Raw genomic sequence first — 17,173 nt, 5'->3', positions numbered from 1 at the left:
ATTGGGATTCTTATGATCGTCTCTCTGAGCGTGCTTGTGTAGGAGGGGGCGAGGTCTCATTACCCATAATGCACCACCGTCCTTCAGAGCGCCATCTTCTGAAAGGTGGTGAATGTAAACGCGGTTGGCTTTCCGCTTAATACTGTTCTTTTTAATCGGTTTTTTCTGTTCCACGCTCGGGTAGAACGCAGGTGAGTGTGGTTTAAGTAAAAATGCAACTTCATCTTCAGAAAACGAGTGAGATTTTAATATCATTTTGTAGTTTCCTTCACAAGGCCTTAGTGGAGAACTAGCTAGTGCTGTTAGCTTTAGCATTAGCACAGGATTTTTATTATCATAATCTCTTAATTGATACAGTGAGCTTTTAAACTCGGAAAGACTGTGTGGTTTGTTGAATATTAATAACGCTCAGCGCGCGGAGGACAAAAAATAAGACCTCACAGTTTGGTCGTGGTTTATCGGAGATTGGCGGGACAAATGAATTGGCTTGAACCTAGGAGAGTGAATTAAATAAACCTGAATCTAATGGACAGGAGCAAGACCCGGAATTAAAATACTTATCATTAGAGCAATAGGTTCCAGCTGAATATAGAGAATGGGCACTACATACTGGCACATCGGGTGGGTAGTGTTCGCTATATTTTAGGACACAGCTCGTTCTCTGTTCGCTCCAAACACACCGATAAACGAATAGTCTCGCAGGGACTATAACATGTGTTGCCCTCTTTTTTACTCGTGGAACTTAAACCCGGTCATATCCATCATTAGGCTTGAATTTTGAGCCATTCAACACTACAATGTGAACAACATTTTTGTTATGTTTGTTTCATTAAAACAGGCTACAGATAACGCCTGTGTTTCATAGGACCATCATTCATTAAGCATTAAAAATAGACATGTTCTACACGATTATAACAATATTATAAACACACATCGTGAGAATAGACATACCAACACAGTCTGAAGTGAAGCTGGGGTAGAAAAAAAATTTCACCACGTGACAGCGCTTTTGTGACCAGTGTGTCTGCTTTTGCATTCGTTGTTTATATATTTCCATATTCTTTTATTTAAATTTAGGCATATCACTATTTTGAATGTTACGCTGACATATCTGTTACCTGTTGTATTTGCATCTTAATTCTGTTCCAGTGAACTACGTATTTAGCCTGCTTCAGCAGAGCACCAATCAATATTGCTGCACAAATAAAAAGACTCATAATTGTAGTATTTCATTCTTTCTTATGGCAAGATGTGGTGTGCAACATATGAATACAGCTTTTAATGTAGCATATACATTTCATATTCAGTTCACAAGATTTATGTTATGGTTAGTGGTTTCATAATAACACTAGGGCACTTAAGCAAAGCACAGCATACGGCCATAAACTTGTCAAATAAAATTGTTGTTTTATTTTATTTTATTTTTTTTGTTAACCAACTGCTTCTCGTGCTATGCAGCGTATCCCAGTTAATTCAGTGACTCAAGTTTGTTTTTGAATCAAAAATGTATTTGTATTAATCACAATGACATCCTGTGGTTAATTATTATAATTATAAAATTATAATGCTAGTAGTTCCTTGTTTATTTCGAAGGGAGATAAGTAAATGTGTAGAGTGATATGCATGACAACTGGTGAGAGGAAGCTAGGGTTAAAATATTTCAGAATATTTATCATCATGATACTCAGACTTAATGATATCATGCAGTTGCATGTAATATGGCATACATTCATTATGTGAGTCATTTAGGCACAGCGACAGGTGCAGTGGAAATTTGCTCTGCATTAAAAAAAATTTGCTCAAAAGACGTGTGACTTCAGTCATGCAGGATTGGTTTGGATATAAAACATCTAAATAATGTTCTAAATGTTTTTTATACAATGTAAGAATCTTAGTAAGTTATGGTTATTTACAAAATAAGCAAATGTTTACAAATTTATTTGTTGTTTTTCTGAATGTTTGAAGATTTGTACTAAAATGTTTAAATGTAGACCGTACGAGTCCTCAAACATGATACTACAGTTCAGTTCATTCATGTGGTGTCAGCCTAGAGGGTAACTTGTAAAGTCTGTATGAAATGAATTGGTGCGCAAGGCAGGAACACAACCTGGAGAGGCCGCCAGTCCTTCACAGGGCAACACACACATTCACACACACACACCCCTACGGACACTTTTGAGTCGCCAATCCACCTACCAATGTGTGTTTTTGGACCGTGGAAGGAAACCGGAGCACCCGGAGGAAACCCACGCAGACAAAGGGAGAACACACCACACTCCTCACAGACAGTCACCCGGAGGAAACCCACGCAGACACAGGGAGAACACACCACACTCCTCACAGACAGTCACCCAGAGGAAACCTACGCTGACACAGGGAGAACACACCACACTCCTCACTGACAGTCACCTGGAGGAAACCCACGCTGACACAGGGAGAACACACCACACTCCTCACTGACAGTCACCTGGAGGAAACCCACGCAGACACAGGGAGAACACACCACACTCCTCACAGACAGTCACCCGGAGGAAACCCACGCAGACACAGGGAGAACACACCAAACTCCTCACAGACATTCACCCGGAGTGGGACTCAAACCCACAACCTCCAGGTCCTTGGAGCTTTGTGACTGTGACAGTACCTGCTGCGCCAGCGTGTCGCCTAGCTGTAAAGCGCTCTGTAAATATAATTAAATATATTTTAAGGGACATCTATAAAAATGACAGGTACAGAAAAGAAATCCCACAGTACACCACAGTTAAAAGCATAAATTATTTGTTTTGGAAAATCATTTGACAAGGAAACGTAGATTATAAAGTTTTTGTTAGTTCATTTTTCAGTTTTTGTTGTAGATCTGTTAACTGTTTTCTTTGCTTTTTTTCTGACAGAAATATGGGAGTGAAGGTGCAGCGGCCTCGCTGCTTCTTTGACATTGGCATCAGCAATAAACTTGGTATTAATACAAATCTTTTCTGTATTGTATATTATAATTAAAAGTAGGAGAGATTATGTACTAAGCCTCAACAACTATTCACATTGCCCTATAATTGTTCTAATTTTGGCTAACCTCACCTTCTTTTTACTTAAGCTGGGCGAGTTGTCATTGAACTTTTCTCTGATGTATGTCCCAAGACATGTGAGAACTTCCGCTGTTTGTGCACGGGTTAGTCACCAAAGCCCTTTTGATTTTAATATGTTCCATTGTGATTTTAATAAAATCAAACTTCACTCAAAGAAACTTGAATTTGATTTGTTTTCTTTTTTTAAGGTGAAAAGGGGGTTGGCAAAACTACCCAAAAACCTTTGCACTACAAAGGATGCCTGTTCCACAGGATAGTGAAGGACTTCATGATACAAGGAGGAGACTTCAGTGAAGGTAGTGTCCTCAGTTTAAACTGCCCTGTATTGTTGCCTGTCTGTGTGAACCAAATTACATAATATTGTTTGGCAGTATATGTTTAAAAACAACTGTTCTGTAATCATAGCCATAATGTTTCTCCTTTAGGAAATGGCAGAGGTGGTGAATCTATATACGGAGGATTTTTCGAAGGTACCGTTTTACATTTGTAATTTAATTGTATTTTTGATTATTTACTGATCTTCACAGAAATAACACTACTGTTAGGACAGACAAATATGACAATATAATTTGGTTATTTCAGTATGTTAAATGTTTTATTAATATGGATCGCAATGATGCAGAGGGTCCAAGATAGATTAAGCAGTCCTGAGGGCTGTTACACAAAACAGGATTTCTCAATTTGCCAGCTAACTTAAAGGCTAAGCACCACTTAATGAACCTCAATGAATATTTCACATTATCTTAGTTACTGACCTATATAAGTATGAATTAAAATGAAAATAGCATGCTTAATTTGCTTTAAAACTGATAATTTTATTAAATTGACGAAAAACCCTAGCTCACTACGGAAATTCTTGAACGCAACCGTGACGTCACTGGTGGACAACTGAACAACGCCGCAGTAAAATACCATTATGACTGACTTGGACTGCGAATTTTCAAGTGCTGGTTCTTCAGATTCCGATGATATTTCTGAGTTTGATGAAGAAGGTGAATCTGAAGTGAGAGTGGGGGTGAGTGGGTATTATAACAACGAAATTAAACCATTTAGATTTGAGCCAGAAGGAGAAGAATCTGCACCCGAGAGCAACAACCAACCAGACCCAGAGGTAGCGTTAAGTCCCTCACACCCAGCATCTTCCACTCCAGGACTCTCCACAGGTACAGCAGTCGCCATACTCTCTAAAGTAGAATCTACTGCTGTGCAAACCGTGTTGGACTGTGACTCTCTTGAAAGAGCCTGTAATGTAAGGAATTTTATCAAACCACACACACACAAAATCAGTTCATCCGACGTGTAAACAGTATCTAGCTAGCTAAATAACCAACATTATGCTAAACTAAAATTTAGAGGTACCGTTATTGTTGTAAATGTGACTCAAATTCATCCGACACTATAAACTTTCGTAATGCAACTAGCACACGAAGCCTAGTATAATCTGAGCCACCGAGTTTAGCAAGTCAAGCTAACGTTAACTAACACCAACTAAAACAGGCGAAGTACGTGTACTTACCCTGTTTACCTCCATGTATACAGAGGTTCTTGAACACCTTTTGTTGGTTTCCTTTCATGCCCATATTTTTGGAAAAGCGCCAGTCTTAAGATCCATTCGTCGTGTAAGCCCGGCTTTCCACATCCCATAATTGTGGTAATCTTCGGGCGTGAAATGAGCACTATAGATAACAGAGTTAGCAGATGGTCCTTTCCAAAGTGTCCGTTTAAATTTGGTCCATTTTCTGGATATTTTGGGATGTTTGGGCCATTTGTGCACAGATGTCCCACTGTATATTGAATTATTGCAGCCAAAGACAACACACCTTTTCATCATTTTGCATTCAATTAAGTGCGACTTCTAGAGTCCACCATCTACGTCACATGCAAGATGCCTATTAGAGTTTCCGAACACCGTTGTGGGGTGAACCAACGGCCTTTAAACCTTATTCCTTGAATTAGTAAGAAATAACATGTTTTCTGACTATCAATAAACACAAGTTAGAAACTCAAAGTCCACTGTAATTATTTGTTTGACATTTTCATATAGTTGGTGCTTAGCCTTTAAGCCCAAAGTTGAAAACTGTCCAATAGATATCATCTTAAGATATCTGGCTAAACTGAAATCCTGCTTTGTGGAATATTCCCTGCCTAACTGTATAATGCGAATTGCAGTATATCATTATGTTGTTATACTTTAAAAAAAATATATAAGTTGCTGATATATTTGTTGTTCCAAGTTATCAAACACTGTAGAAATATATTTTGTTTTTGCCTTACAGCCCAGCCCTCTTTTACATTTATGCATTTTAAAATGTTGGACCAGCAAAGAGTTGACCTGCAAGTTAAGCAGTACCTCTCTGCTTGTCTGTTTTCTAGATGAGAGCTTCTCTATCAAACATAATAAGGAGTTCCTGCTGTCTATGGCAAACAGAGGCAAAGACACCAATGGCTCTCAGTTTTTTATGTGAGTCAACAGAAGGTTTAGTGGGCCACCCTGAAGAGTATTTATAAGTTCTGACTTCTTCTGTTTGTTAATGTGATGTATATTTTAGTATTTCATTTACCATACATTCAATATACAGATAAGGGCTCTCCAAGCATTGTTGAAACGCTAATGATCATGTGATGGTGTAGGATGTGTGCAGTAATCACTGTTTTTGTGTTTGTTAGATTTGTATTTACATTCTGCCTCACTGTTTTGTGTCCCTGACCATAGAACTACAAAACCTACTCCTCACCTGGATGGGTAAGGTTTAATGTCTTTGTGTGATTGAGTATTATTTAACGAATTACACAGTAATGTATATTAAATTTTAAACACTATGGTGTATCACATTGGCCTATAGTTTTTACTGTTGTGAACATTTTTCATATATGTTCCAGAAGTGTATTCTGCCTATAGCATGTTAATCCCACATTCTTTCCCCTTCTTTCCAGAATTCATGTGGTGTTTGGTCAGGTGATCTCAGGCCAGGACGTGATTCGGGTAATTGAAAGTCAGAAGACGGACGCAAACAGCCGACCCTACGCAGAGGTTAAGGTGCTGAACTGTGGAGAGCTCATTCCAAAATCCAAAGGTGCTTTAGGTTTTTCCCTCACGTCTGGTTTTGCTTTCAATGTGTAGAAGTTAAAGACTTCCTAAGCATTAGGATTCATTTGAAAAAAATCGAAGCATTGGCCCTGTCACAAGAAACAGAACATCTCTAGTCTTCCTGAACAGCGGAAATCAGTCAAGTGCTGTATTGACAATGTAAAAATTTCTGTACTATTTCATTGTCAGGTTTCAAGTGATGTATAATTTTGTGTAAGTGTAATTTTATGTATAAAGTCAGTCAGTCAATTATTGTCAATTCTTGCCCTCACGTGTTAAGGGAGAAACAAAAGTCTCTCCAAAAATGGTGCTAAAGTAAGTTATATATACAAAACCAGAGCTGTAAGTTAAGCTTCCCTGTTTTTCAGCACCACCGCAAAACAAACCCCTGTAGGAGGGACTGTGACTCCATTGACTGCAGTACTAAATTATAGACTGCTAACTTGGCTGCTGATTGGCCAAATACAAGTCACTGACAAAAATCTGGTGTGCATTGACTGACAACCAGTGAGAAGTGCATTCAGTGTTTATTTTTCAAACCGTTTTACAGAAATCACTTACATATACCTCCAAAGTGAAGTAGCTCGTTCTGGTAATACACGGATTGCCACACTTGGCCACATTTTACATCTATTTTGTTCTATGCTATGTTCTGCTACCAGCATTTTCAAGCTTCTCCCTGGTATAGCTGGTTATCAGAGTAGATATACCAGGCATTAGGGCAGGGCAATATGACCAAAAAAAAACTCATAACAATTATGTCTTAAATGGTGATATTTGAAATACAGAATATTGAATATTGAAACATTGAATATTATGAAAACCATAACAAACTATAATGGCAAAGTATTAGTGTTTATTTTTAACACCAAAAAGAACATGCTGCATTATCAAATTGTATGTCTAAGTAATAGCGATGTCCCGATCATGTTTTTTTTCCCCATCCCAATACACACCTTTTAAATATTGAGTATTTACCTCACATTAAGAAACAAAGTGCCTGCATCTAAGCTGCTGCTAATTGGCTAAATAAGAGATGACCAACGAGAAGCGCATTCTCTGTTTAGGAGCCGTGGAGTATCTGCCCCTTCCTCCAGCTGAGGGGGAGCAGCGTGTCTCAAACAAGTCATGTCCTTAACAACACCCTTTTTCGGAATTAAAGCTTTACCACTGGTTTCATTTTTGTCCTTTGTTGACTTACTCGCAGTTACTACGGAATCAGATTTGTGTCAAAAAGAATCGCACAAAAAAATCCTCTCAAACATAACGTATAACTTGCAAATAAAATATCCAGTTCTGACGTTTGTGCTTTATGACTTTTGCGTGTGAGCTCTGAGTTCTGTGCGTGCTCTCTGTTTTATGCATGCGTACTCCACCGTTCAGCTCAACAGTGGAGAGACACAGTGGGGATTTTACATAAACACGAATACTCTCTGATTTACTGTTTTAAAAAAACTGAAATACATGCGAAGTCTGATGATATCAATGTGGATATTGAGGTAGTTTTGTCTATTAAAAAAAAAATACAAAACCCATATCAGTTGATCACTACCTGCAATAAATGTGCTGAGAACTGCTCCAGTCGCATACATGAACAATGTCAGGACAGTGTGGTGTGTATGCGCATGTGTACGTTGGTGCACACGTGAGAGAGAAGAAGAAGAGCTGAACAGGAGATTTATGCCCTATTTTAAACGTATTCAGATGGAAACCTGCGTAGCCTCTTCATACTTGATGTAACGAATATGGTCAATTTCAAAATTGGGTAGAAAAAAATACGATGGAACATATCAATACATCTATCCTCCAGTTTTAGCTTGAGCTGAAGTCATGTCTACGTCAGAAGCTCGCGCTTACGGCACAATCGCAATATGGCAAAAGTCTGATCGAATTATATCAGCAATATATCGACTGCCGATATGTGGATATTTTAGTTATCGTTATTGGTCAGATATTGGAATTTTAGCCGATGTTACAGCCTATAATTTGGCACCTTTTTTGTGCTTGCGCCTGTAAATATGCCTGAAGTGTGGGTGTTTTTTACAATTTGTGCAGAGAACAGTCTTTGGGTTTAAAATCTCAGTCATTATGACGAATTTCCATTTTGTTGTCAGTTTTAAGGGTGAAATCTAATTTAAAATGTCAGAGACGCTCTGTACACACATACACAGCAGATGCTCTCAAAGGTACTCTTAATTACCAGTACAGGAGCCCCTCTTTTATTTGTGTGTGTGTGTGCGTTTGTATGTATGTGTATATATATATATATATATATATACACATGAAAATAGATAGTAATTCCGCATCAGAATTTATTATTGTAACACAATGAAAAAACTAATACGTGCTCACTCTCCCTTGCTCTGAGCCACTTTGTCGCTCTCTCCCTCACTCTCCAAAGCAAACCCGGTGCCACACTAATTAGCACCCTCTAGAAACCATTCATGTAGAATCAGCAGTAAATATTTCATAAAAATATAAATTAACTACAATTAATAAATATAAAAGATAAAATTAAAATGTACAGAAATGTACAAATACTGAACGCTTCTCCTATGACAATCTATAATTAGAAAGAATTTGTTTTTCTTTAATCCAATGTAAATTAGCTGTAAATACAAAAAGATAAAATTATTATCAATATTGGCTACTACAAGGTGCTAATTACTGATTATACGTTCAGCCCCAAACATTCCAAATCAGTGTATCCTGACTAAATGTAACTCTCCAACCCTGTTTTTTTCAGGATTCATTAATGGGGGGACTGATGAACTTGACAGTTTTGTGATTTCCTGTCTGAATCACACCACAAAGGTGGCAAAAAACAGTCCAACAATCAGGGGCATATGAGCTGGAAGATCTTTTGTGTCTTGCTCTGCTTGTGTAAGGCATCAGTGGTCGTATTTTGGACAACTGTCAAGTCAGCATTCTTCCCTATGATTGTGTAGTCTACAGAACTAGATTGAAAGACCATTTAAAGGCCTTTGCAGGTGTTTTGGGTTAATTCACTGATTAGAGTGTGACACCAGGTGTCTTCAATATTGAACCTTTTCACAATATTCTAATTTTCTGAGATACTGAATTTGGGGTTTTCATTAGATAATCGTTATAATCATCAAATTGAAATATATCAGTCTGTGTGTAATGAATGAGTATAGCATACAATGTTCACTTTTTAATGGAATTACTGAAATAAATCAACTTTTTCATGATATTCTAATTTTATGACCAGCACCTGTATCTGTGGGTGTTCATGAAGTTCTATTTTTTGGGTGTGTCAGCTAAGAAAGAGAAGAAGAAGAAACAGCAGTCGTCCAGCGAAAGCAGTGATGATTCTTCCTCCACCTCAGAATCCTCGTCTGAATCTGAAGAGTCGGACAAGGAGGAGAAGAAACAGAAAAAGAAACGTAAAAAGGAACAAAAGAAGAAAAAGAAAGAACAGAAACACAAAAAGAAGTGGTTCGTATGTGAATTGTGCACCTTTTTTATGAAACTAGATTTATAGGTAAAAATGAAACGCATGCAAAACTTTCATTAAAATGATTGTAAAAAGATTTTACTTATAGTCACATCCAATGCATTTACAATCATATATTGTTTGTACAGTGAAACCAAATAGAATTATTAAAATTGTGTGAAAGGGAAAACTGCAGTTTTGGGATTTTTAAATGTAAATGTCTTGTCTTCAAGTAATACCTGACTTCAGTAATATTATCACACAATAAAAGTGTTCTTCCCCTCTGTAGTTCTGATCATGAAGAGGCAGAGGAGGCAGAGGCTCAACAGCCTGTTTCCTCCATCTGTCCAGAAGAAGTCCCACCCATCCCAGAGAATCGCTTTCTTATGCGGCAGATTTCCCAGCAGCAGCAGCAGCAGCAACCCAAAGAGGAGCATGGAAAAGAAAAACACAAAGAGGACTCCGGAGAAGAGAGGCCAAGAGCGAGAGAACGAGACAGGGACAGGTGAGTACTGACCTCTTCGTGTGTTGTTTTTTTTTTTTTTTTTTTTTTTTTTTTTTTTCTTCTCCCCTTCCCTCCTCCATACATGGTTATTCTTGTACAGATGAGTAAAGTTATACCCTATAAAGTTTTCCAGCAGACATTTGAAATATTAGGTGTTTTTCCCTAATATTTTTTGTCGCAGTTTGTGTTTCTGCAAAGCATGGATAGGTGGGTAAAATTTATCATGGATAGATATTAGAGAAAATATTGCTATCTGGTTTTATTAGAGATACTGTGTTTCAGACCCATGGGGAACGCAAGACCAAATCGCACTAGATTGGTTATGACTAGATCGGGACGAAGGATTAAAGGAAGAGGACCCAGGGTAAGATAAATCTGTGTTAGTTGTCAGTATGATTTGAGTTTTACTCTAACTTTTCCAGCTTATTAGCTTAAATTTTTCTTTTGTAGCGCTACAGAACTCCTTCTCGGTCTCGGTCTCGCTCATGGGACAGGTTTCGACGCAGTGAAACCCCCCCCCACTGGAGACGGGAAATGCAGAGAACACAAAAGGCCAAACCATATACACAGATCACCCAGGACCGCTGGATAAAAGGAGACAAGTAAGACTGATACAAATTCTACACCCCTGGGGAGGTTTTTGATTTGCGCAGTGCGTCATGTTGGTTCAGAAGTTTCATATTTCAAGAGCATTAGTATTGTCGCAGCTGCTTTCAAATGAGGAGTTGTATATATCTAGTTTTGAAACCAATGTCAGTTCAGCCTCCATGTTGTCTTGGTACGATGCATTGTTAAACTAACCAACATCTGAAGTCCAAATGTTTCCCTAAACCATCGTACTTTATCACTACCACAGTAGTTTGAACCATGATGGTTTAATCCACCATAGTTCGAACTACGATGGTTTCAGATGTGTTTGGTCTGACTTGCAAAATCTCACATATTTGTAAAATAATGAGAGTTGTGACCTAAATCATTCGCAATGTAATCACATTCGTAATGTAATCATATACAACCAGCAGCAAAAAGAATAACGTTATTTAAATTAAAAATGAATGCATACTTAAATTATTTTAAAATAAAATAAATGATAATAGGCAATTATTATTTTGTAACAATTTTTTTTATTTATTATAAAAAATATATATTAAGTATCATTGAAGTGTTTAAAAAAATATATATATATATATGTGTATGTGTATATATATATATATATATATATATATAAAACCGTCAATGAGGTGGGTCTTAAACCCGGCTGTGTTAACTTTGTTTTTATTTTTTTTATTTTTTTTCTCTAAATAATAGTAACTATCAATTACTGAAGAATATATACTATAGTGTTCTGTCTCTTCTGATATATACAGGTGCATCTCAATAAATTACAAATTCAGCACACAAGTACTTTTTATTATTTATTTTATTTATTTCAGTAATTCAGTTCAAAAAGTGAAACTCATATAGATTCATAGCACACAGAGTGATCTATTTCAAGCATTTATTTCTTTTAATGTTGATGATTATGGCTTACAGCCATTGAAAACCCAAAAGTCATTATCTCAGAAAATTTGAATAATTAACACAAAACACCTACAAATGTTTCCTAAGCCTTTAAAATAGTCCCTTCGTCTTGTTCAGTTGGCAACACAGTCATGGGTCAAGGTTATTGTTAAAAAAGCTGGCTGTACAGAATGCTGTATCCAAGCATATTATTGGAAAGTTATGTGGAAGGAAAATGTGTGGTTAAAAATAGGCACAAACAACGGATAACCTGTGAAAAGATTATCAAGAATTTGGGGGAGATTCACAAGGGGTGGACTGCTGCTGGAGTCAGTGCTTCAAGAGCCACCACACAGATGTATCCAGGACATTGGCTACAACTTTTGCATTCCTTGTGTCAAGCCACTCATGATTCAGAGACAGACAATGCCAGAAGCCAAGGAGAAAGAGGACAGGACTGTTGCTCAGTGGAAAACTTTTGTTTTCAGATTAAAGTAAAGTTTTTCATTTCATTTGGAAATCAAGGTCCCAGAGTCTGTGGGGAAAAGTGGAGAGGCACACAAACCAAGCAGCTTGAGGTTGAGTGTGAAGTTTAAACAATCAGTGAAAGTTTGTGGAGCCATATCATCTGCTGGTGTTGGTCCACTGTGTTATATCAAGCCAAAAGACAGTGCAGCCATCTACCTACCATCTACATTTTAGAACAATTCCTGCTTCCCTCTGCTGAAAAGCTTTATGGAGATGCAGATTTCATTTTCCAGCAGGACTTGGCACCTGTCCACACTACGAAAAAGTACCAATACTTGGTTTAATAACCACAGTATCACTGCTTTATTGGCCAGCAAACCCACCTGACCTAAACCTCAGAATTTTCAAGAGGAAGATGAGACACCAGACCCAACAATGCAGACAAGGTGAAGGCCACTATCAAAGCAACCTGGGTCTCCATAACACCTCAGCAGTGCGACAGGCTGTTCACCTCCATGCCATGTCGCATTAATTCATGCAAAAGGAGCTTCAAGTATTGAGTGCATATACTGTACATACTTTTCATTAGGCCAACCTTTTTTAAAAATATATTTTTAAATTGGTTTGATATAACATGCAAATGTTCTGAGATAATATTTTAAGCCATAATCACCAACATTAAAAGAAAGAAACACTTGAAATAGACCACTGTTTTTAGTGAATAGTTTCACTTTTAGAATTGAATTACTAAAATTAACTTTTTGATTATATTTTGAGAGATATTTGTATACACCTGTATTTGTAGTGTATACCAACTTGATAGCATCTTTTTCATAGATATTAATATACACACACAAATGGTACATTTAAATTGCTAGTTATATCCTGTCTTTATGATTTGTTTGTGGAAAGTGGGAATTCTGTAAGAAAACAACTGCTATATATTTATGCCCTAATTTCACACTTAGTGATGGTTTTACAGTACCCCTTTAGTAAACAAAATGGTTCTATGTAAAGCCCTGAATATGTGAATTATATATATATATATATATATATATATATATATATATATAGCATGATTAAAGGATTTTGCATCATGAGTGTTCTTCAGATTAATGGAAAATGTGCTATAGATGGTTCTATATGGCACCATAAAGGGTTCCTCTATTGTTATAAACTTGAAATAATTATAATAGAACAATTTTTTTTGGGTGCCATATAGAACCCTTTTCTAAAATATACTATATATATATAAAATATAAAACCTTCTACGGCATATTCTCTATCAATCTGAAGAAACTTTCATCATGCAAAAGGTTTTTCAAGTGTTTAGGATCCTATATAGGATCATTCCCCCCAGGGCTACACTTTCCCCTGGACCCCAGAATCCCCCCAGTCTGGGAAATCTTCTGCCCATCCTGCTGCCTCAACACAGATGCCCTCACACCCAGATCCACTGACTTTGAAGTATTTGTTGCCAGTGCAGTGTATAGCTCCTCCGATCCCCACTGCCCCCCATCCACCAGAGAGTAATTAATATTGCTCTTTATTTGTATTAATGTACTGGTTGAATAATCAGTACATTTCTTCACTTTTATAGACCCTGATTGATCATTTCTGCATCCCCATTCCCTACTTCAAAAAAGGCCTGTAAATCAGGCCTACACGCTGCCTCATCTCCTCATCCTAGACCTGTTTAAAAAGACATTTTGATATTTCTTCAGTGAACCGAACATAAAATAATATTCAAATCCATCTTGAACAACTACATTAAATGTAATATATCTCCAACATGTAACTTAAATGTAATTATTGTTTCAAGTGGGACAAAATGAGAGAGTATTGCTGCAAAACAACACCTCAACAATGTTGAGGGAATGAAAGCTGCTAATTCTAAAATATTGCTCTTAGCCTGCATTTAATAATGATCATTCGTAGGTCAAAGACATCAAGTATAAAACCTTAAAATCATGTTTTTGATTTTTTTTTTTAATTTAAAACCAATGATGATGTTAAATGATGACTGTATTTATAATTATGTAAATGTAAATTTGTCATCAGTCATCTCTTTTATGAGATGCACTTTTAAAGCACTAATCCTCTGTCACTAAGAACAGAAAATATCAGAACTTCTACTCTACAAACTACTTAATTCTGAGACCAAGTATGATGAAATTTAAGATTTCATTATGAACCCGGTAGAATTTTACCTGTAGAATCATATAGTAAAATGTGACAAATTTACCTAATGCTGCATGATCTATTGATGTTTGCATAATGTAAAATTACATTATTATATTTTTAAGCAATTTTGAATAATTTAACTTTTACAGAGGCGACATGTCAAAGGAAAAGTTGGATGCTGCAGATCCAAAAGAAGCAGAGAAGCTGAATGTTGAGCGAGAGAGAAGAAATTCAGAGAGGGTAAAGAAAGAGAGCAAGAGAAACAAATCGAAAAGTCCGTCCAAAAGCAAAGATAAGAAAGCTGGCAGACATCGCTCGAAGAGTAGAGAGAGAGATGTACAGAAAAAGACAGAAGGCGAAACAGAAAAGAGAAAGGGCCGAAGTCACAGCAAAAGCAAAGAGAGAAAAGTTGATAGAGATGACAAGCACAGCAAAATGGATGATAAAGGGGTCCGATCAAGCAGCAAAGAGAGAAAGGACAAGGACAAAGATGATACAGAGAAGGAGAAAAAAGGGAAAGAGCGAGAGAAGTACAAAAGCAAGGAGAGGACCAAACCAACAGAAAGCGATGGAAAAGAGACAGAAAAACAATGGGAAAATGGTAGAAGGTCTAACTACAGAGAAGAACGGCATGTAAAGTCTCGAAGCCGGGAACGGGAACGTGACGCCAGACGAGCATCACGGTCTAGGTCAAAGGGGCGTGGCCAAAGAGGAGGATCACGTGGCCGAGGGAGGGATAAGCGACAAAGCAGCAGCAGCCGAGACAGAAAATCCCGAAAATCAAAAAGCAGAGAGAGAGAGCAGGGCAAAGAGCAGTGGAGAGATGGAGAAGACAGAGACAAAAAGAAGAATAATGATGACACCAAGCGCAAAGAAACCAGAGGAAGAGAGAGAGACTCTAATGAACGCCCCAGTTATAAACACAGAAGCAAAGACAGGACTGATCTGCAGCGAGGTGAGAGAAACAGACGACGAAGGAAAAACAGCAGCAAGAGCAGCAACTCAGGCAGTGATGGAGATAAACATAAGAAAAGGACAAGGAGTGAAAGCCCCAAATCCAGAGATAAGGGTAAGGACAAATCACGCAGCCCCAGGAGAGACAGAAATCATCACAGAAATCAGAAAAAGGACTCAAGCTCTAGTGACAGTGACTGACCTACCCATTCATGCTCTTAAAGTAATACTTTACTGTTTTCAAGCTGATGTCTTCAGCATTTGTGCTGTATAGCTTAGAACCATAGACAATAATTTCACCCTGTTTAATTGTGTTTAAAAAAAAACAACAACAACAAACAGAAACCTATCATTTGAAAACACATTGATAATAAAAGCAAGTGGCATAGTGGTTCATTAACTGCCCGTTAAATTCCTCCCCCTCCTGCTTTTACATTACCCTGGCAAATATATTCACCAGTATTTCTTTTCAGTTTTTTTAACAGCTGATTGTTCATTTTCTACCTTGGTCTAGCTGTATGTTTTGCTTGTATATCCTTCCTATTATATTTTATTTCTTTCATTAAGGAGTTTTTTAATAAATTACATGGATTTAATTAACAGCTGTCTTGTTGGGGCCAGGTTTTTTTTTTTTTTTTTTGGTTAGACCAATCCAACAGTTCATTAAACTGCAGACTAATTTACATTTTTACACTTGTGATGGTATTTGTGGGAGTTCAGATAACAAGGAGATTCCATGTCTCCCATCAGTGAGTGAATCCATAGATATTCCTCTACTTGAGCTAAAACATAAACCATTAATGAAAACAGTTTAATTGAATTTGTTTAAAGTGTTACATGCAGCTAGAATTTTCATCTAATATTTATATCTTTGCTATGAAGGAACAAAAATGTTTAAGTGGTAATACTGTAATTTTGGCCAGTAGTTGGGTAATTATTGTTCCTGGTGACTGAGCATATGCTAAAAATGCAGCAGATAGGAGTTGGGTTAAAAATGGAGTATTCCTTTAAACTGTCCTTGTCATGTTGCTACATCTGAAACCCTGCCCTATAAGAACACATTTATGAACAAGGATAATTCTGCTTTGCATTTGCTGTAATCTTCATCTTTTTCTAGACTTTATCTCTTTTTTCCTCCTTCCCTTCACCAGATTGTGACGCCAGAATTTTTTTTTCCTGCTTGTTTTTCAAATTGAATGAATTTTAGTTTGCAACGGTCATAAGAATCATCTTCAAAGAAAATAGTTAATGTTTTAGCTTTCCCTATGGTTCTGTCTTGAGCTGTATTCTTAATCTTTAGGGAAAGATACTGGATGGGAATCTGTATTTTGGATTTTTTGTAAGGTTATATGTTTGTTATAAATCCTGATTCAACTGTCACTTCAGACATACTTTAGAATTAAAACTGATTCTGAAATTAAGAATAACCTTGAATGCTGCTGTTTTCATTGACTGTCATGTGTTCATGTTTTTAAACAGATTTCATGTAACAGATGTGTTCATATGTAACATATTTCTCAATAATATCTAGCTAAATTTTTACGTGGAGGAAAAAACTAGTTTGGACCAAACCAAAGACCAAAATGATAGCTATAACTGGGCTGAAATGCACAGCAGGTCTCACCCCCTTACATCCTGTAAGTCAATCCATTTGATTTGGGCATATTCAGAGATGATGTCATGGAAGTCCCCTTAAGATGTCTAACATGTTTCACCCTAAATTTCAGCAAACACCCTCTTTGCCTGTACACAGGTTGAAAAAAAAAAAAAAAGTGCTAGCATTTATTTTACCATAAACATTATTTTAATGAGTCACTGACCCGTAATGGGGAGAGTTGAGCCTTTGTCATTGTTATTTGGGGCTCAGCACATATATAATTCGTGAATGATGTGGTATTTTTGCTCATGAGCTCCCCCTACAGTGGCAGAATGTA

The 17,173-nt window shown here is 37.1% G+C and overlaps 1 protein-coding gene across 2 annotated transcripts; it reads left to right on the top strand.

The window, feature by feature from the left end:
- Positions 1 to 53: 53 nt before the first annotated feature.
- ppig (peptidylprolyl isomerase G (cyclophilin G)) lies at positions 54 to 16,652 on the top strand. 2 transcript variants are annotated; one of them, XM_066665324.1, is made up of 13 exons: positions 54 to 191; positions 2,892 to 2,956; positions 3,092 to 3,166; positions 3,272 to 3,379; positions 3,509 to 3,553; positions 5,457 to 5,544; positions 5,797 to 5,826; positions 6,018 to 6,157; positions 9,453 to 9,630; positions 9,918 to 10,133; positions 10,416 to 10,497; positions 10,584 to 10,735; positions 14,435 to 16,652. In XM_066665324.1, exons 2-13 carry the CDS (start codon positions 2,896 to 2,898, stop codon positions 15,438 to 15,440), a joined length of 2,181 nt encoding a protein of 726 aa, XP_066521421.1. In that variant the 5' UTR covers positions 54 to 191; positions 2,892 to 2,895; the 3' UTR covers positions 15,441 to 16,652. The 2 variants fall into 2 exon arrangements, with proteins under 2 accessions (XP_066521421.1, XP_066521422.1); XM_066665325.1 differs by lacking the exons at positions 54 to 191; positions 2,892 to 2,956 and having other exon boundaries at positions 3,137 to 3,166; positions 5,751 to 5,826.
- The last annotated feature ends 521 nt before the right edge of the window (positions 16,653 to 17,173 follow it).

This window comes from Hoplias malabaricus, chromosome 3 (genome assembly GCF_029633855.1).
Source record: "Hoplias malabaricus isolate fHopMal1 chromosome 3, fHopMal1.hap1, whole genome shotgun sequence".
Taxonomy (NCBI): Eukaryota; Metazoa; Chordata; class Actinopteri; order Characiformes; family Erythrinidae; genus Hoplias; species Hoplias malabaricus.
The sequence above is the reverse complement of the archived record's forward strand: the minus strand, read 5'-3'. Positions and strand labels throughout refer to the sequence as shown.

Bases quoted from the DNA above. Each gene is read 5' to 3' on its own strand.
- ppig (XM_066665324.1), top strand. From the start codon at position 2,896: ATGGGAGTGAAGGTGCAGCGGCCTCGCTGCTTCTTTGACATTGGCATC. The intron at 3,167-3,271 runs GTTAGTCACCAA...TCTTTTTTTAAG, and splicing joins CTTCCGCTGTTTGTGCACGG to GTGAAAAGGGGGTTGGCAAA. The intron at 9,631-9,917 runs GTTCGTATGTGA...TCCCCTCTGTAG, and splicing joins CAGAAACACAAAAAGAAGTG to TTCTGATCATGAAGAGGCAG.